The 21,291-nt window shown below is 36.9% G+C and overlaps 2 protein-coding genes across 20 annotated transcripts in view; one reads left to right on the forward strand and one right to left on the reverse strand.

Moving 5' to 3' along the window:
• Positions 1–21,291, reverse strand: part of LOC143223166 (uncharacterized) — a 101,933-nt gene that overhangs the window by 36,056 nt on the left and 44,586 nt on the right. For 9 of the 19 annotated variants that reach the window (XR_013012696.1, XR_013012698.1, XR_013012704.1 and 6 more), the window contains one exon: positions 2,168–2,467. The exons of 9 other annotated variants lie outside the window; for them this stretch is intronic. The gene's annotated coding sequence lies outside the window, so the exon portion shown is untranslated. Of the gene's footprint in view, positions 1–2,167; positions 2,468–21,291 lie in introns of those variants that run through there. One more of the 19 variants, XM_076450741.1, reaches the window with a different exon arrangement.
• On the forward strand, positions 2,271–20,544 carry LOC143223165 (uncharacterized). Its single transcript, XM_076450738.1, has 2 exons — positions 2,271–2,458; positions 19,645–20,544. Exons 1-2 carry the CDS (start codon positions 2,271–2,273, stop codon positions 20,297–20,299), a joined length of 843 nt encoding a protein of 280 aa, XP_076306853.1. The 3' UTR covers positions 20,300–20,544.

Genomic DNA, 21,291 nt, shown 5'->3' on the forward strand with positions numbered 1-21,291 from the left:
ACAGACACATACACGTCTTTATGATCTGAATATACAGATATTTGCGTCAGAAAGGGTCGTTACATATCCTACCCAAAAGCGTCTATTTTTGATGGAATAACATATCCTAGAAACGTCAGACAATGTCAAAATATAGTTTTGATTTATTCTGTTGCAATGAACTACATATACTGGCTGTATTTGGCATGTGTTTTGCTGGTTTGTATATTCAAAATCGTTTTAGCATAGTTTCCTCAAACCACTGTCTCATGAATTATATCGTTGACATGTATATTTTTTTACCTCTTCATGTTTCATGAATGCACTATTATCATATTCAATTCTTTTAATGATTTCCATGTGTTGTTACTGAAATTCATAAATTCACAATTTAATACTTGTCGATAACAGTATGCTTTTAGCATTTTCTATTCTATTCACAACTTTACCGAGTTATCATTAGAATTATCAAATCTCTTGTTATCTGTGTATAATTCATTGTATATTTATAACAAAACCGCTTTGTTATTCTTGTGTACCTTTTTCATAAACTGTGCAAATACATTATTGGATATATTCTTAGTATAATAAGAAAGAAGAGACAAATATTTATTTATTTATATGTCTTCCCTACTTATAATTTTCATTGTTTCGGTACCCGACATCTGAGCCATCTCTGTTGCATTGTGAACATCTTGTTTAGTCAAACAATAATTTTACTTCGCACGACACAATGAATATTGCTGCTGTCACCCTGACACCTTAAGGAAATTTTGACGCTTTTTTTTTTTTTACAAATACAAGTAACACAATGCGAACTTCAATCTAATTTCAATGACCTGAAGGGAAAAAATTAAAAATCATAGTTTCAAGACAAATCGGTTTCTAAAAATACTATGCAACTAAGAAACTTGACAGGTTTTTTTCTTACATAATCTTCTAAATAATCAGTATGATACTGATTTAAAATATCCATACACGTGTTATCTCAATTTTCTGTTTACTTACTAGAGACATCTCTGGTTTTTGTTTCAGTCCCGATGACATAACATCTCACACAAATGGATAAACGCATCTAGGACTAAAACAATAGAAACAGTAAACACTTTTTTTGAGATCATTTTAATAGTTGCATCACTGAGTATTTATATAAGGAAAGGTCATTCCTTGCTGTTCCAATGAGAATTTCGCTAGTCTAGGAAACAGAATAAAGCACATGCAGGTAAGATTCTATTTTGTCTTCAAGCCTCTTCATGGTAGTTCTAAGCACTCACTCGAGCAAAGCGTTTCAACAAGATCCTAGTATTTCAAAACTTGGTAATTTATGCATTAAGACGTAAATGTCGCAAGTTTGGCGGAAGAACATTTTGTAAGGCATTATAAGTTCAAAAGTAGGATTTCACCATTTTCAAAAGTAGCTTGTGCTTTTCCAAAACAAATAAATATTTATATTGTTAATACTTGGTTAAACAAATTACCCCTTCTCGTGTTGTAATTCTTTTGCGGAATGTATTATAAATTAATCAATATCTATAGCGAATAGATTATTAAAAAACCAAATTGCTAGTTTTTAACTTAACGTATGCACATCAGAAGGTACACATTTCCCTAAAAACATTCTATAGGAACAGGATCAGTCGCACTTATTTATTTATGTTTGGTTTTGTTTGTTTTGAATTTCGCGCAAAGCTATTCAAGGGCTATCTGCGATAGCTGTCCCTAATTTAGCAGTGTAAAATTAGAGGAAAGGCAACTAGTCACCACCACTCACCGCCAGTTCTTGGGCTACTCTTTTACCAACGAATAGTGGGATTGACTGTCACATTATATCAACTCTACGGCTGTAAGGGCGAGCATGTTTGGTGTGACGGGTTTTCGAACCCGCGACCCTCAGATTACGAGTCGAGTGCCTTAACCACACGGCCATGATGGGCCTTATTTATTTTATTGAACCACAACAAAAATTGGACAGGATTTAAGTTTATGGTGTTTTTCGATTAGCTGTTAAACAAACAGCTTTATTCTATTGTGTTCGACAAGGTTCTCCTGTTTTCATATACCTTGACCTTCTCATCATACAATGTAAACATTCCTTAAGTTTTATTTACTTTTATCGTTATATCTAGCAAGTTCACTGTCCCATTAGCTTTTGTTGGTTCACTGTAAAAAAAGAAAGCTATTTCTTTACCATACGCTTCGTCCCGTCCGTTACATTCGTTCTGGTCATTGCTGTTGATAGCTATTGTCCGCAAGCAGGTGGCGTGAGGAGCGGATCCACGGTCAGCTAGCACATGCACAGTTCACAAGTGTTCGGTTATATTGTCCATGTTGTCTCCAGGATGAAGTTGGTGAACGTGAGCTGCCAGGTTCTACTGGCTCTTCTGGTCTTTCTGGAATACTTCCCAAGCAACGAGGCCTTGATTATTCCACTTCCTATCTTCATACCTATCGTCAAGACTGTTTTCGTTGGCCGGAAACGGTAAGTAGCCTTTAGTTACAAAGAATAAGTGCTCTTAAAATCGTCTAATATATTTCAATAAACGCTACATGCAGAAACTCTGAAAAAAATCTGAATTTATTGGCTAATAAAACATGTAAAACTCAGAAACATTTTTCAGAATCAAAAAATCTTACAACATACTGGTTTACAAGTGATACTTATGTGAACTAGATACTACTCGTGGAAAAAAATCGGTTTCCAATACGTGTATTTTCATTTTAAACCGAGACCTACGTCTAACAGTGTCGCAGTATGTACAAAATTACACGAATAGTGTTGTTTTTTTCCTGTGCTGAAATCAGAAGTAGAAAAAGAAATTTGAATGAAATCAAATCAGTCATGAAACAAAATCACCATTAAACAAAGCTTCAATACTCATAACTATTCACAAAATATAATCATTAAATGAAACATGCCCAAACCTCAAAGCCCGTAAGCAACGTCAGCATTATATGAAAATCAACTCTCAATGTCACCAGGATTTAAAACTGCCTGAATCAGTTATTGTGGTTCATAAAATAACATAAGAATTTTTTTGTGTCTGATTATAATCGACGAACTGTAAATCTGTTAGTCACCAAACCTGTATGGCTATATACCCTTAAGGATTCATGGAAAGTTACATGGGTAGTTTGGCGTTCAGATATTACACACCATTTTATCACCGATACCTAACTATGCACCGTTGAACAGGTGCTTGAACTATAGTCATACAGATTCAAAGGACACGTGAAGAAAATAACGCACAGTTAGCCATGTTACGTATTATAATTTATCTCGGACGAGCCTTAGATTTATTGTGTTACGTGCGTTACGCCTTATGATCTCAAATAGACGGAAATTTTAATTTTAATTTAGAAATTAATTGAATGTCAATATGTATCAATTTTTTTATATTTGCTGACAAAATTGATACACACAATTTTCTTTCTTAACACAAGTATATTTCAATATACAAACAACAATACAATTTATAATAACGGTTATTACAAATAATGGTTTATATATAAAAAATTATAAAATCACAAACAGTAGTTAGTCTTTTATCTGATCTGGAACTGAATATTTTATTGTTGGTCTGGGTCCATAGCAAGAGAATTAATTCTGAGTTGATATTGTCACACTTCTCTTGACGGAAAAGCTAGCTGGTTGGCCTCACGCGTCTTATAAGCTCATTTTTTACGAAGAAGTACTAATGTCCGAAGTTAACTCTCTGAAGTTGAACGGCTTATAGTATTCGAAATCTCTAAATGTTTCTGGTCAAATATCTGCAGTTTTTTTTTCCGATTAATAAGCATTAATCATAATTATAGCTTCTGAGGCTTATAGTATACTGACTCCAGTTGATCAACAATATTCCATTGTTCTTGGCGCGTTGATTTATAAACATTTTAAAGAGATATTCTCGAAAGTTTGCTTGGCAACAATACAAGCAATCACTAGTATTACATACTAGTTGTATGTTGTTGATTCTTACGCCCGAGAATTTTCTACACACTTAAAAGACAGGCGTGACTTGTGCAATATATATTTAACAATACAAGCCACATACATATTTAAATATATATAACTGAAACAGACATTAACATAAATACAAACAGTGAATCCTTTTAGAACCAGTGAAATCATGTGTCCCGCCAGAAAATATGTATTATTTTAACCTTTTTTTATGTTCACACTGTTTACACCAGATGATCTCACTAAAGATATGTTCAGAATATCAACTTCTTATTGATGAAATTAACGGATACTCCCAAGGATACTGTCTGAGGTAATACATGATTTGCGTTAACAGTTTAAATAATTTCACTCTAAATTTATGAATATTCTCAAAGTAGAAGTTGATTTTATAACCGGATTCCAACAGTCAAATATTATCATAGGTTTTGTTGTTTTTTTCACACATACGAAAGAATTAAAACGCGAACTTTTCTAAACGAACAAAACATTCTCATCGGATAAACAAACGTGCCGTTATGTCAATATACGTGAAACTCTTTCTAGTTTAATTGTTTTTTGATTGTTTGTTTGTTTGTTTTGAATTTTCGCACAAAGCTACTCGAGGGCTATTTGTGCTAGCCGTCCCTAATTTTGCAGTGTAAGACTAGAGGGAAGGCAGCTAGTCATCACCACCCACCGCCAACTCTTGGGCTACTCTTTTACCAACGAAAAGTGGGATTGACCGTTACATTATAACGCCCCCACGGCTGGGAGGGCGAGCATGTTTGGCGCGACTCGGATGCGAACCCGCGACCCTCAGATTACGAGTCGAACGCCTTACGCGCTCGGCCATGCCACGCCCGAAATAAATCCATCAAAAAATAATAAAAACATGTAAGTTCACTATTTGATGAAGCTCGATTAGGTTTTAAACATAGACTAGAAATGGTGATACTGTGCGCTAATTCTTAATTAAGTACATAATTATTTAACTAAATCCCTCGGAGGAAGAAGAGAAAAACGTGATATCGAAACACTTTATAAGAATTTCCACTATTGAACTACCACGTGATTTATTAAGGGGTGGGTGCCATGAAGTTTCAAGTGATATTTCTGTAATATTTCTGCGAATGATATAACGTATAATACTAAAATTCGACATTTAATCCTTGCGATGGGCATAATGTAGACAACCTACTATTTAACTATGCCCTTGAGACAAGCCTCCTTCCTGGTCGCACCAAACATGCTCGTCCTTTGAGCCGTGGGGGCGTTATAAAGTGACAGTCAATCCCACTATTCGTTGGTAAAAGAGTAGCCCAAAGGTTGGCGGTGGGTGGTGATGACTAACTCTAGTCTTACACTGCTAAATTAGGGACGGCTGGCGCAGATAGCCCTCGAGTAGCTTTGCTCGAAATTCAAAACAAATAAACAAACAAGCTCCCTATGAATTAGTTTCTTATGCGGTTGTCAGTGTTGAGGTATAAATCATAATAAATTAAAAAAATACATGTCTTTTAGCACACTAATTTGAATCTTTCTGAAACTTTGTTCCACATATTACACGACTTTTACTTGCGTAAACACGTATTTACACATCTAATTTGTTTTTCTGTAGTCAACCTAAAATAACTAGATACTGTGAGCAAACATTTTAGAGAATTCAAACACGCTTTACCAGGAGACTATACCATAAATAACATAACCTTTTTTAGTAATTACCTTAACACTTCACAAACACATAACTACTTACCAAAATTCGAAACAGTACTCACATGAAACGGTAAGTATTCCCTAAACACGTACAACTAATTACAAATAACACGAACTCCCTATAGATGGACATGTAGGTGTATAAATATTTGACAAGATTACTTTCTAAACGAAGATGTAAGATAAGTATATGTCGAAACTACTTGTTTATGATAAGAAATAATTCCAAATCATTAGTGACGATATTAAGGATAATAAATTGAAAATAAAGTGGCGACAGATACACTGGAAATAGTGATATATACTTCAAATATATATATATATATTTGAAGTATGACAGTCAATGGTAGAAAACACAGGCTGAATTATTAATACTTTAAATTAGTGCGTTGCTTTGTTTGTTATAAATTTCGCGCAAACCTACATAAGGACTATCTGCGCTAGTCGTCCCCAGTTTAGTAATGAAAGACTAGAGGGAAGGCAGCTAGTCATTACCATTCACCATAAGCTCTTGGGCTCTTATGTTACTAACGAATAGTGGGATGGCCCGTCACATTATAATGCTTCCATGGCTGAAAGGGCGAGCATGTTTGGTGTGACTAAGATTCGAACCCGCAATCCTCAGATTACGAGTCAAGCGCCCTAGCCACCTGACCATACCATGCCCATAACTTATGTGAACACCTTATAATTTTTATTAATGACTGCCACTACAGGTTAGTGGCATAAGAATTACGTTAATGATAAATAATTCATGACAACAACAAATACTTTAGACCAGTCGCTCTTATTGTAGGTGAATGAATGATATTTCTTTTAAATCATTGCTTTAAATGATAGGTCCCAATCAACAAAAAAATAGGAAATACGAGGTTATTGACATATTTTAATGTGTCATCACTGCAACATTGTTGTGAAGCTTTTGCCTACCTGTCCTTGGATTACCATGTGTAGTATTTTGCTTGCGTGTATGTGTAAAAAATCAACATTTTGTATGATTATAAATTACAGTCTACATCTACAATAACGTTCCGTGCATATGATCTTGTATACCGACATACCTAGAGATTCTGAAAAAAAGTACAAAACAGAAAATACAATTGTAACTGTGATATCTCTGCGATTCGGACGTTTTCCTATCGTAGAATAAGTTAACTGAACTCTGCTTTACTTCAGAATATAAAACGTTGCAGAATCTTGTTTAATAACGAAATCTCAGGGAAACCAGTAACATGAACTTTTCACCAATCGTAATAACCAAAGAAAGGAACTCACAAAACTCGGTCTACTGTGTTAGTGACTTTCTTAACGTCAATCAAAAAAATCCAGATCTTTTAAAGTAAACCTTTTTTCCAAGTATTATGCAAATTAGCTAGCAAATTCAGAATAAATCTGTGAGAACTGTGTTTGTTTGTAGCAAGCTGTGAAAAGTTAGTACACAGTGAAATTGTGATTATAACCCTTAACTAAATACTTTGATTTATTCGATTTACCGTTTCTCACTTTGAATTTCTTGTGTGTAGTCGAGCCATATGTATTCTTTCCTAATATTTACAGTTCTATTAATTGAAAATTCATAAGATTACTGGATGCATGATTATCTCAATATAGTTGACTGAGATGTTTAATTGTTACTAAGTCAAACATATAAACTTAAACAGCAGTGGAAACTCTGAGTGAATCATTACTGTGAAATTAAAATTTACATATTTGTCGCTAAATTATAATATCAGTAACTATTGGTTATGTTAAAAAAATAATTTTTGCGTGTGTTTAATTGTTGGGTGATATTTGTAATATTACGTGTTGTAATTTGTTGGCAATATCTGATTTTTAGTCTAGACAAACAAATCAGAATTGATATTGCATTTGAAAACCTTCGTAGCTAGTGATATATGTTTTTATAGCAAAAGCAAAATGCAAAAAATGTTAATTATAAACATTTAGTTTTCATTAGTATATAAAGAAAATTAACGCGTTATCTCATATTACACAGGACTGCGAATTAAACTTCATAAAGTTGTTTTTGTTTTAATAACGGATTTTCCATAATTCAGGCACTCAGATTTCGAAAATAATTTTTATTTTTCTATACCGTAAGGATATTTTGCAAATCAAGAAAAAAAAGAAAACTCTTACTAAGACCAAATTTACTTCAGACATAACACAATGTGTTTGTGTCCTTAACACAACCTTTCGTTGCCATATACATAGATAAATGATATTGAAAAAAACAGAAATATCAAAGTGCATAAAAACAAACAAATACTATCCAGAAATGACACGTCATGCGATCTGTTAACCATTTATATACTAGTGTTTCTAATGGGTTCTAGAACGATCAGTAAGACTCTCACTTCGCAATTGGTCTACAGAAATCTATAGTCAGTAGTTGTCAACATTTTAAGTATAACAAAAAGTGACCCAATTTCAGTGAAAGTGGTTCACTTATATAAAAGTACATATGACGACATGTGAAAAATTGGTACATGATGGAGAAAAATGGACATGATTTTCAAATTGAAAGTACAAATATTACTGTAGAACATTAAACATTTCAGAAAAATAAAACCGCTGCAAGCCTGTGTTATCAGCAAAAGCTGTAACTGATCTGAATTTGTTCTTTATTATTAAGCCCAAAACTATACAAAGAGCCACCCGTGCTCTGTCCACTATGAATATCGAAACCCGGTTTCTAGCAATGTAAGTCCGTAAACATGCCGTTGTGCTACTGATCGGGGAGCGCAATAAATCTTCTTACGTCTGTTAAAACTATTGTTTTATTTCACTAGGGCTAACGTCGAAGATTCTTAAATGTAATAATAAACACACGAAGCAAGAACTTTACGAATAATTAAAATTACTCAATCGTGAACTAAAATGATTCTTCAAGCAGCGGAAATTGCTTTAAAATAATAAACAAACTTGAGGTAATTAAAGTGAAAGTAAAGAAATATATTGTTTGTATAGAATAAAAATAAATTAATTGTGAAATGTATTTGTTCCAACCATTTGAAATTCCTTAATATACAGGTTGATTCGTAACAGCTCTCATCAATCATTATATGTATTAACATTTTTCAGATGATGTATAATTGGATGTGGATTAGTCAAGATTATAAAACCTCATTTAACGTAAACGATATGTAGAATATTTTTTTTTTAGATATTTGAAGTTGGAATAAACGTTAACTCAGCCATCTACATGTTGTTAGTTGCTTTATAGTAAAAACCTTTTAAAAGATGTCATTGCCGAAATACTCATCTACGTTTCGGTACGACGTGACAATATCTTTATTTTGTTTGTTTGTTTTCGAATTTCGCGCAAAGCTACGCGACGGGCTATCTGCGCTAGCCGTCCCTAATCTCGCAGTGTAAAACTAGAGGGAAGGCAGATAGCCATCACTACCCACCGCCAACGCTTGGGCTATTCTTTTACAAACGAATAGTGGGATTTACCGTCACATTATAACGTCCCCACGGCTTAAAGAATGAGCATGTTTGGTGCGACGGGGATTCAAACCCGCGACCCTCAACTTACGAGTCGAGTGTCTTTTTTTTTCTGCCCACTACGTGTATCGAAACTCGGATTCTAGCGCTGCAGGTCCGCAAACATATCGCTGTGCCACTGGGGAGTTTTTAACAGTGAATTGCTCAAGCCATATTGTTGTTTTGTGAGATTTTCCAACGAACACATCGTTGTTAAAAAAATGTTTATACGATCTAAAACGCTCATCCATGTTTCGGCGAGACGCGACATCATTAGTGCCTAGATTAATGAAGTCATATTGTTGTTTTGTGACATTTCACAAGTATATCATTACATAAGTTGTAAACTACGTTTAAAGTGTTGCTGTTTTACTTATGAGTATTTAGCAAAATACACAGCCCACCACAGTGAACTCCTCTTGAATTCAACGGCAATTGGGGATATACCTATTGAGGTTACCTCTCATGCTACCTTGAATTCATCACGAGGAGTTATTGTTGAGAGGGATCTGAAGAACGTCCCTGAGTCAGAGATTTTCGCTGGTCTCTCCACTCAAGGGGTTTCTGCAGTGAGGCGCATCTCCACTCACAAAGATAGTTACACTGCCGACAAATATCCTCGTTTTGACATTTACATCACCATGTGCACCTGTCACCATCAAGGCAGGTTATCTAATTTGCAGGGTATGGCCGTACATATCAAACCCTCTCCGATGTTTCCAATGTCAGAGGTTTGGCCACTCAAAGACGTCATGTCGTGGTTCCCTGACATGTGCTCGTTGCGGTGGCAAGGACCACGATGCCTATGGATGTGACATGGACCCACACTGCGTCAACTGCAATGGTTCTCACCCTTCCTACTTTCGTTCTTGCCCAGAATGATTAGAGGAAAAAGAGGTGCAGCGTTTGAAAACGACTCATAACATTAGTTATCCTGAGGCTCGGAAATTGCTGCCCGCCACTCCATCTCGGACAGATGCTGCTGCACTTCGTTCCATAATAACTATAGTGGGAGTGCAGACAGATCAATCTGTGCCTCCAAGAGAATCGTTTTCAAATCAAATGAAAAGCCTTTTGACCTCCATGGTTGAAAAGGTTGATGACTCGACTTCCACACCCATCTCTGTTCCTCCCATACATTCTAACAAACATCAAGATCCACATCCTTCAGTTTCAAATACAAGCATTGCTTCTGATACATCTTTTTCTCCCACCCCAAGAGGCAAAACAATCATTCGTTTGCGTCCTCAGTCACTAAAATTCCCTTCCAATAACAAAGACCTGCCCAAACGACCCAGGGCATCCATGGAGGTTGATAAACCTCCTCCAACTTATGAGAGCAAGGAAAAAAGATGTGATCGTAAACAGAAAGGTTCTCTAGCCAATTCGCCTACCCGTCATTAAAAATGGCCACCTTGATACATTGGAACTGTCGAGGTTTACGTTCTAATCTGGATTATATCAAAACACTGATTGCTTCCTACCATCCTGTATGTCTTTCCTTACAAAAAACATTTCTAAAACCTGCTGATGCAGTCACCATTCGGCAGTTTTCTCTGTACAGAAATGATAGGCTGTGTGATGGACGAGTACATGGAGGGGTGGCACTATTGGTTGATCAGCATGTGCCCACCCTGTCTTTGTCACTCAACACACCCTTGGAGGCCGTAGCCATCCGTGTTTCCTTGAGTCATACCATCACTGTTTGTTCTCTCTACCTGTCCCCTGGTGAAACATATGATCAATCAGACCTTCATGCTCTCGTTGAACAGTTGTCGTCTCCCTTTCTACTCCTGGGGAACTTTAATGGACATCATCCCCTCTGGGGAAGTGCTGTTATTGATGGGAGGGGTCGCTCTGTAGAGCATATGCTCTCTGATCACAATCTTTCTCTTTTCAATACTGGTTCTTCCACTTTTCACGCACCCAGTCAGTCCTTTACTGCTATTGATCTCTCAGTTTGCTTTCCTTCATTGTTCTCTCATTTTTCATGGAGGGTTGACAATTATCCACTAGGCAGTGATCATTTTCCTATACTTTTGAGAGAGACTGGCCGTGGTCGATGCCACCCTACTCGCGTGCCCCGGTGGAAGCTGGATCAGGCAGACTCGTCCACTTTCACTGCTCTTGCAGAAATTGATTTTGCCATCGTGAATCAGCCATCAACAGACGACTGCGTGGCAGCGGTAACTGGCTGTATTATACAAGCAGCTGCTCAGTGTATTCCTAAAACCTCAACACGTTTTCCACGATATCTTCGTCCGTGGTGGAATCCTGCTTGCCACTTAGCACGGAAGGCTCAAAAAAGGGCCTGGGATACTTTTCGTAGATATCCCACACTTTCGAAACGCGTCGCTTTCCAACGGGCCCGTGCACATGCTAAGTGGGTAAGACGTCAAAACCAGAAGGAATCTTGGATTAAGCTCACAACTAGCATATCTTCTACCACCAGTTCCAAGGTCATATGGGACAGGATTCGAAAGGTCAGTGGGCACTACAATTCTGTCCCCCTCTCGATCTTACTCTCTAATGGTCAGGAGGTGGCTGATGTCCGGAGCATCGCTGATACTCTAGGTGAAAGCTTTTGCCGGGTATCTAGCATTTCTGCTTGTTCCTCCATCTTCTTGACCATCAAGACTCGGGCAGAGCGTTCACCTCTTTCCTTTCGAACTGACTGTCTCTTTGACAATAATTATCCCTTTACACTGGTGGAACTGAAAATGGCCCTTCATCGGTCTGGCAGTACATCTGTTGGACCTGATGATGTACACTATGACATGCTGCACCATCTATCTCCTGCTTCTCTTGATGTCCTTCTAATTGTCTTTAACCGAATTTGGCAGGATAATGTTTATTCTGATGCCTGGCGCCAGGATATTTTACCTTTCTCTAAGCCAGGGAAAGATCCCAGGATTCCTTTAAACTCCCGTCCAATTGCTTTGACGAGCTGTCTCTGTAAGACATTAGAAAGGATGATTAATGCTCGTCTTGTTTGGTTCCTCGAATCAAACAACCTCCTCTCGCCCACCCAGTGTGGGTTCCGACGACAGCACTCCACCACAGACCACCTAATTCGACTTGAAACATCAATCAGAGAAACCTTTCTCAAACGCCAACATCTTGTATCAATATTCTTTGGCATTGAGAAGACTTATGACACAACATGGAGGTATGGCGTTTTGCGAGACCTCTATACATATGGGTTACGTGACCATTTACCCACGTTTATTTAAAAAAATTTTAATGGGCAGGAGATTCCAAGTTCGTGTGGGTTCGACACTTTCTCGTTCTTTTGTACAGGAACTTTGAGTCCGTCAGGGCTGTGTTTTGAGTGTCACACTTTTCAGTATAAAGATAAATGCCATCACTGAACAACTCCCTCTCACTATTGCGAATGGGCTGTGTGTCGACGACTTTCACATCTCATGTCAGTCGTCGAACATGAGATATATTGAGCGGCAACTTCAAACTGCCCTCAATCGTGTACTGAAGTGGACTATGGCGAACGGCTTTAATTTCTCTCTCTCTAAAACCGTTTGCATGCACTTTTGCCGCCAACGGGGTATTTACCCTGATCCTGAACTTCATATCGGTGAAGTTTCGCTACCAGTGGTCCGTGGCAGCGAAGTTCTTGGGGCTTATCTTTGACCGTAAGCTGACTTTTATACCATACTTAAAGCAGCTAGGGTCAAATGCGCAAGAGCATTGAACATCCTCCATGTCCTCTCTACTATCAGTTGGGGAGCAGATCGATGTTCTATGTTAAAGGTATATCGTGCTCTTATTCGATCAAAACACGACTATGGATCAATGGTCTATGGCTCTGCCAGACCCTCGGCCTTAAAGATACTAGACCCCATTCATCACCAAGGACTTCGACTCTGCACTGGGGCTTTCTGCACCTCTCCAGTTCAAAGCTTATACGTTGAATCTCATGACCCTTCTCTGCACCTTCGCCGTTTGCAACTATCTTTAGTATATTCTTCGAAACTTCGTTCCTTACCAAAGCATCCCACCTGGGGATGTGTTTTCCTTCCTCAGTGGGCCGTGCTTTTTCAGAACAGACAATCTGCCATTGCTCCGTTTGGCCTTCGCATCCAGGCGCAATTTGATGACTTGGGTCTGTCCTTGGATAACATTGCAAATTCCACAAGTCAGCCCATCCCACCATGGCTTATTACAACCCCCAAATGTGACCTTTCTTTCAGTCATCTGAAAAAAGCAGATACTCCAGATTGGAAGTACCGTCATTTATTTAATGAACATCTTTCAAACAATCATTCCGTTCCCATTTATACAGGTGGTTCCAAATCAGGTAATTCAGTGGGCTCTGCTATGGTTTGCTGCGATTCGGTGGTTGCGCGCAGAATCCTCTCTACAGTTTCTGTGTTCACTGCTAAACTGTATGCCATATCTCTTGCCCTGGATCATATTGAAGCTGAGTAGTACTCCAACTGCACTATTTATACTGACTCGCTTAGTTCTATACTGGCCCTGGAATCCCTACACGTTGGCTCACACCCTGTTCTCGCTGATATTCAAAACCGACTGGCCCATTTCTCATTAACAGCTACTTCTATCCAGTTTTTCTGGATGCCAGGCCATGTTGCTATTCGCGGGAACGAGCTTGCAGACACGGCAGCTAAATCTATCTGCTCTGACACTATCACCACTGTGCCTATTCCGTACATGGACTATGGTCTTGTATTCAAGGCTCGGCTCCGTGCTAGCTGGCAGTGCACTTGGAGTGAGCAACGCGACAACAAGCTTTTTCAAATAAAACCATATGTTGGGCTTTGGCCATCTAGCTTCCGTAAGGTTCGGAAGGAGGTAGTTGTTCTAACATGACTACGCATTGGTCACAGTTTTTTAACTCATCGTTTTCTTTTATCTGGAACTGATGCACCAGTGTGTAGTTTGTGTAACACTCAAATCACTATTAGCCATATTTTACTTTCTTGCCATCGTTATGATTCTTAACGACGGCAATATTTTAAACATGTTTTTTTTTAATTTGTAACATTGGACAGTGTTATTGGCGATGGTGACACTGTCCACCTTGATAAAGGTTTTAGTTTTTTAATGGTCATTAATCTTTTTAATCTCATTTAAGTGTTGGATATTTATTCATTACACCTTTTTAATTGTGGTTCCCTTTTCACAGTTTCATTCTCTTTAGTTCAATTTGACATTGACAAATGGTCAGGACATTAAATAACTCGCCACCAGGACTGAAAAGGCCAACTTCAGGTGACTAACGCTGCTGTTTGAACTACCCGTTAGTCGTCCTGGCGAGTTGTTATTTCAATTTTGCTGCATGTCTTTTAAACTTTTATTACTTTACCCTTTGGTATTGGCCATAATCACACATAACCCGGAACCAGGACTGGAAAGACCCACTTCAGGTGACTGACGGTGGTTCTGGTACTTGCCTGTTAGTCTTCCTGGCGGGTTATGATCATTACCATTCTGCTACAGAAGTTCAGTTCTTTACAACTTTATAGACTGGATGTCAACATTGGTTTTATGCAATTTTCTGTTTTTAATTGCTGTTTTGTTTTTACCTTCGTTTACTTTTACAAATTTTACTACATTTACTTTACTTTTACCTTTTTACTAGACATTTGGCTACTCATTATTACGATTTTGCTATATGTCTTTTAAAACTTCTATTATTTTACATTTTGATAATGGCTGCTATGACACATAACCCGGAACCAGGACTGGAAAGGCCAACTTCAGGTGACTGACGGTGGTTTTTGAACTCACCTGTTAGTCTTCCTGGGGGGTTATGATCATTACCTTTTGCTAGAGTAAATACCTTACAACTTCTTATACTCTGCCTTCTATCTTACCATTGTAAACTAGGTGTCAACATTGGTTTTATACTTTTCCTGTTTTTCAATGATGTTTTGTTTTACCTTCATTTCCTTTTCTGTATTTTATTACATTTAATTTATTTTTACCTTTTTACCGGACGTTTGGGGCAGACAGCCTAGCTGTTTTGTGCCATAAAACACTAAATCAATCAATCAATCAACCCTCTAGTCTTACACTGCTAAATTAAGGACGGCTAGCTAGTGAAGCTTTGCGCGAAATTCGAAACAAAGCACACCAAACCCTCTCAAAATAGTGAAATATAAATAATCTTTACACATGCATAAAAAATACCCTAAATAAAAAATATAGTAAATTTAAGCTCTCTTTACACTGATTATTTCAACAGTCGCACAAATAGAAGAGCAACTGTACTACACGCCCACCACTAGAAAATACTAAACATAATCAACAAGAATACATGCAAAGTACTGGATTACATTTTTGCACAAGACACATCGCCTCCAAAATCTAGAAGTTCATAAGCTCATCCTGAAATTTCAAGCGATCACTTTCCCATTTCATTCACATTCCAATCAGACATGTGACACCCAACACCAGACGCTGACAGAAAAGTTTTCAACACATCTTTTGATGCCTTTCCTCCACCAGTAACAAAAAGAGCAAAAAATTAAAAAATAGTTTAAAAAGGTATGCCGTAACGAAACCCACATAAAAAAGTAATTCCCATATCCTCTAGGATTCATCACTGTAAGCACTGGAAATATATTCCCACATATTAGAACACAGTCGCCTGAGGCGATTACTAATAAACACGTATTATGTTTCTCTAAAACCCTCAGCCCACCGCTAGCCTAGCGGTATGTCTCTGGATTTACAATCAAGGGTTCGATTCCCCGCGGTGGGCTCCGAAGATAGCCCTGAAAGTAATAAAATACAGGCACAAATAAAATGAAACATATAAATACTTAAACTAACTCTTTACACTTTTGTAATAGCTTTGATAATGCACATGATAATTTAAAAACCTTTGAGGAAGATGAAAATTACTATCTTCCGATCCCCCTCTGGTACAGTGGTAAGCCTATAGACTTACAACGCTAAAATCAGGGGTTTGATTCCCCTCGATGGACTCAGCAGACAGCCCGATATGGCTTTCCTATAAGAAAAACAAACTAGCTAACAAACTTCCGAGATAAACTATTACAACATCACAGCCAAAAAAAAAAAAATACAGAAAGAAAACCGTTCAATGGTTGATTAGTTGTTTGGCGTTCATTTGCTCAAAACTACTAGGCAATTTGCGCCGAGAAACCAGTAAAAAATAAAAGTAAAATCGTTATAAAATGTAAAAATGAATCAATGCAAAATTAAATAAACTTTAAACAGCTGGTAAAAACTTGAATAAAGTTAAAGAAGCAAATGGCCTTTAAAAAAAAAAAAACATTTGTAAGGTGGACAGTGGCTCCATCACCAATGACGCTGTCCAACGTCAGGGATGCACTTATGTTAAAAAAAATGTCTAAAACTGCTTTCGTTCATGGTCGTAACGATGGAACGACAGTAAAATGTGGGCTATTGTGACTTGAGTGTCACACAGACTACATGTTGTTGCATCAGTCCGAAATAAAAGAAAACGAAGAGTTAAAACTTGTGATCATTGCGTAGCCTAATCAAGACAACTTTCTCCTTCCGATTTGGAACTAGCTGTGGTGTTAGCAAGCTTGTTCCTGCGAATACCAAGGTGGTCTGGTTTCCAGAAAAATTGAAGTAGATGATAAAGAAAAATAGACCAATCGTTTTCGAATATCAGTAAGAACAGGATGAGAACTAACGTGATGCGCGTGGGTATAAATAGTACAGTTCGTGTACTGCATAGCTTTACATGATTCAGGGCAACAGAAAAAATGACGTACAATTCGGCAATGAACACAGAAACTGTAGAGCGGATTCTGTGTGCAACCAACGAACCATATCAAACAATGGCGGAACCCATAGAGTCACCTGATTTCGAACCATCTATATAAATGGGAATCAAAGGATGGTTCAAAAGATGTTCGGCAAATAGAAGACGGTACTTCCAAGCAGAATACATTCGCCCTCTTCAGATGACTGAAAGAAAGGTCATATTTGGGGATGGTAATAAGTCATGGTGAGATTGTTTGACCGAGTGAATACAGTAATGTCATCAAAGGGCATACACAATTCATTCAACTGTGCATAGATATAAAGGCCAATGGGAACATTGGCAGACCCTCTGTTCTGCTCGTCTTGTTTGGTTTCTCGAATCAAACAACCTTCTTTCGTCCACTCATAGTGGGTTTTGGTGACAGTGCTTTACTATAAACCACCTACTTCGACATGAAACGTCAATCAGGGAAGCCTTTTCTAAGCGACATCTTATTTCTGTTCGTTTATCTTGAGAAAGCTAATTATGCTACTTGGAGATATAGCATCTTGGGAGATCTCTATTCATATGGATTGCATGGTCATTTACCCATTTTTAATGGACAGGTGATTCTAGGTCTGTGTGAGTTTGACACATTTCCGTCCTTTCCCACAGGAACTTGGAATCCCTCAGGTCTGTGTCTTAAGCGTCACACTTTTAATAATAACAATTAATGCCGTCAGTGGGCACTCCCCTGCAGTTGCAAATTGTCTCTATGTCGACGACTTCCACATCTCGTGTCAGTCGTGGAGCATGAGATTTATTAAGAAGCAGCTACAGACTGTACTCAATCATTTACAACTATTCATGTCATAAGATCACGTTTCATCAATCATGAATTTGCATAACTTCCGTCCAGACCTCACGTGTACATATATGTATTTCCCAATACATTGATGATATTGATCTTTGAATTGTGTCAAGAAATCCGTTAACAGTAGTGGATCGTGATTTGTTTAATTAGGCTTCTTTTGTAAAATATATCTTCAGTTGTAAATGGGGTTCAGCATAACCTACCGAAAACTTATGAACAAAACACACGAAACCATCAACACCTCAGACTTAATAGCTGGTAAAAATAAAAGATGTAAATTTAACACTATATTTAAAATTTACAAAGTATATATTCGATCCGTATTTGAATACAACTACTAATGACTGTAAATACGTCAGACAAACCACAACGGCGACAGAATAGGGTATTAAGATTAGCCCCAAGGCATTCAACTATTTGTTACTTGTGTTTTGTCTCTTTTTGAAATTCGCGCAAAGCTACTCGAGGGCTATCTGTGCTAGCCGTTTCTAATTTAGCAGTGTAAGACTAGAGGGAAGGCAACTAGTCATCATCACCCATCGCCAACTCTTGGGCTGCTCTTTTACCAACGAATAGTGAGATGGACCGACACATATAACGCCCCACGGCTGAAAGGGCGAGCATGTTTGGTGCGACGGGGATTCGAACCTGCGATCCTCGGATAAGAAGTTGAGTGCCTTAACCACCTGGCCATTCCGAGCCAGCTAATTCTATATTCATTATAATTTCAACTTCATTACCAGATGTCAGTTGTTGTTAAAATTGTTGCTTAGATACCTGTTTTAAAGCAGTATTCTGGAGATAAAAGAATCTGCATTGCTGAGTACGTTGCTGCTCGACAAAGTGTAGGGCAAGAGGACGGATAGCTCGCAGATTAAAAAAAAACATTTGACGTAGATAACGGTCTGTGTATAATTCTACATATTAATTGACCTTCTTTATGAATCTTAAAAGCACAAATGTATCATTGTTAAACATTATCTTAAAAACCTACAATGACAGCCATTGAGATAGTAATATTAATATATAGAAAATTTGATATTAAATATTTTACGAGAAACACCAAAAGGCGAATAATGGCTCTGTGGTCGAGATTTGACCAACTTCTTGTGGATCATTCTGATGTCCCCAAGCTTAAGGTTGACGTTCCGCACCGGAAATCACTTAGAATATACAATTATATTGTTCAAACCTTTGCACTTTCAAACTATGTTCGTGTAATATATACATATGAACTGATTTTTTTCCTGCTATTTTTAATTAAGTAATAAATTGTAATTCCTTCACGGTTATGGAATGTTACTTATTAGTTTTTAACACAAATGTTTTTATACGAGCATTATTTTAATATTGTGAGGTTTCATTCTCCTTTTAAGCACTTTTGCTAAAAATGTTAATCATTTTGACAGTAATTTTAACTGAGAAATTTAACTAGTTGTCATCACTAAAGCTAACTGTTATTTGTAAAATCATTTTTTTACCATTAATAGTTGACTTGGCGATTGCACACAAGAACACAACAATTCAGAAACTGGAAATACAAATAGTTTTAACGTAGTGTTAGTAGTTATTTTTGATTAATATACACACATAAGTGACAGGATGTTACAATTTTTAATCTTTTTTTTTTCAAATTTCGAAGACAGCGAAACCATTTATTGGATGAAATTATAGAAAACTACTGATTGAAACTAAAATGATCGTTCTGTGGAGTAAGACACTTAAATTAACCTTTCACATATTTATTACTATTTACAATCAGATAAGCAATGTTTGTAGTTTAAAGAGTTTAAAGCTCTGTGCTCATCGAACAGAACTTAGTACAATTGTTTTTACAACAGGCTTATGGTTAAATCATAAGAAGTGTAATGTACAATTTACTTTTAAAGAAATTACAGTTGTTCAAATATTTTTTTCTTGCAGGAGCTCACCAAGGATTGTCTATAAGGAGGTTCCGGTGATCAAAGAAATCCCAGTTTATAAAGAAGTGCCTTTTTTCGATGGTGAATCTTATAGAAGAGATGGAAGTGGTGTAGCCGCTCTTTATAATGAGGATCCTAACAATGGGTATCTTGAAGCACATGGTAGTCAAGCGGGAAACAGTTACAACTCCAAAAACTACGCGGGAGCACAAAGCACTGGTTACGATATCAAACATGTTTCTCTGGTTTCCAGTAATGATGAACGCTACAGAGGTAATGGTAATTTAAAAAACCTTAATGGTGTCCGTCAGCGGAACAGAGGTAAGACTATAGGTGACAGCACTGGAAATGGCCACCAGGGAATCACTAGTAAAGGAAGTCATCAAGGTCATATGAGAGGAAATAGACGTCGTCAACAGGGTGTTAGTCTCGCAAAAAGTCAAACTACTAATTACATTCGCAGAGCTAACCAAAGAAATGATTATATCTCCCAGAAAGCCCAAGGACGTGGTCAGCTTGTAGTTAGCCACAAACCTTGGAATCGTATGAAAAAGACGAATAATGAGTTGAAAATAATGAAGCCCACAATGCACTTTCCAATGCGCACGCACCCTCGTCTTGCTGGTGTTTCGAAATCAGGGATGGTTCGAAATTAATGTTTGTAACAAGTGGACCTTATGCGTATGTTATTTACAAAAATAAAACCCTTACCGTATTTCCTCTAACTGTACACTTTGACGGGAATATTTATCAAATATTTTCCAAACAAAATGTTTTACACTTTACTCTTTTTACAAAACAGGATGTATTACACTTTTTACTTTTCACTATTACCTTCAGACTCGGTGAACGTTTACATCGTCTGCTATTTTCGGAAATAAAGTTTATATGTTATCTTTTCTGTTGACTTCAGGACTGCAGTGTATAATGTTACTTATAACCGAATAATCTGTCGTGTACTGGAACATATTAAATGTGAATAATTATCATGCCAGAAAGCATATAGGTTTAAGAAGTCTTATTACGAAATAATAAAATCCCTATTGCCCAAAAAGTTTTGAAAGGAGGACACTCGGGTTATAGGGTTTTTATCATTAAATGTTAAGAGTTTGGTTTCATTTTCTTGAGATTTATGTAAGAAGTAAGTAAGAAAACATGTGCAACAAAATCCAGAAGAAATTTCACGTACACATTTTATATATATTTGTACTAAACTTTGACATTACACTAACCATATTTGGCGTTTACTATAATATTTAGTTCTCCATGGTATAAATTATCTTATTTTTATAATAAATATATTACATATATAACGGTAAAAGTAAATGTCACAGTAAAAACGAAAAGAAGAAAAAAACATTCATTAACTATGTTAGACACTGAGTGATCTTTCAAGATATAAACTGAGATGTCCAACATACTGTAAAAATCCACGTGGTATTTTCAACATTATTATCAGATGTTATTAGCTTTTATATTAATTTCATCATGCACTATTTTCTTTTTCTTTTGTTGTCTTGAAAAAAAAAAGATTCAGTTATATCTGTTTGGTTTTTATTAAAACGTAAGTTAGTTAAAGTGATCCTTAACTGATTAATTATTTTTGCCAGAAATAAGCTGTTTCATTCATTTATGTCAATATTTCGAA

The sequence above is a fragment of the Tachypleus tridentatus genome, chromosome 8, assembly GCF_004210375.1.
Source record: "Tachypleus tridentatus isolate NWPU-2018 chromosome 8, ASM421037v1, whole genome shotgun sequence".
Taxonomy (NCBI): domain Eukaryota; kingdom Metazoa; phylum Arthropoda; class Merostomata; order Xiphosura; family Limulidae; genus Tachypleus; species Tachypleus tridentatus.

Coding starts and splice junctions, on each gene's coding strand:
- LOC143223165 (XM_076450738.1), top strand. CDS start 2,271: ATGCACAGTTCACAAGTGTTCGGTTATATTGTCCATGTTGTCTCCAGG. Junction 2,459..19,644: donor GTTTTCGTTGGCCGGAAACG/GTAAGTAGCCTT, acceptor TTTTTCTTGCAG/GAGCTCACCAAGGATTGTCT.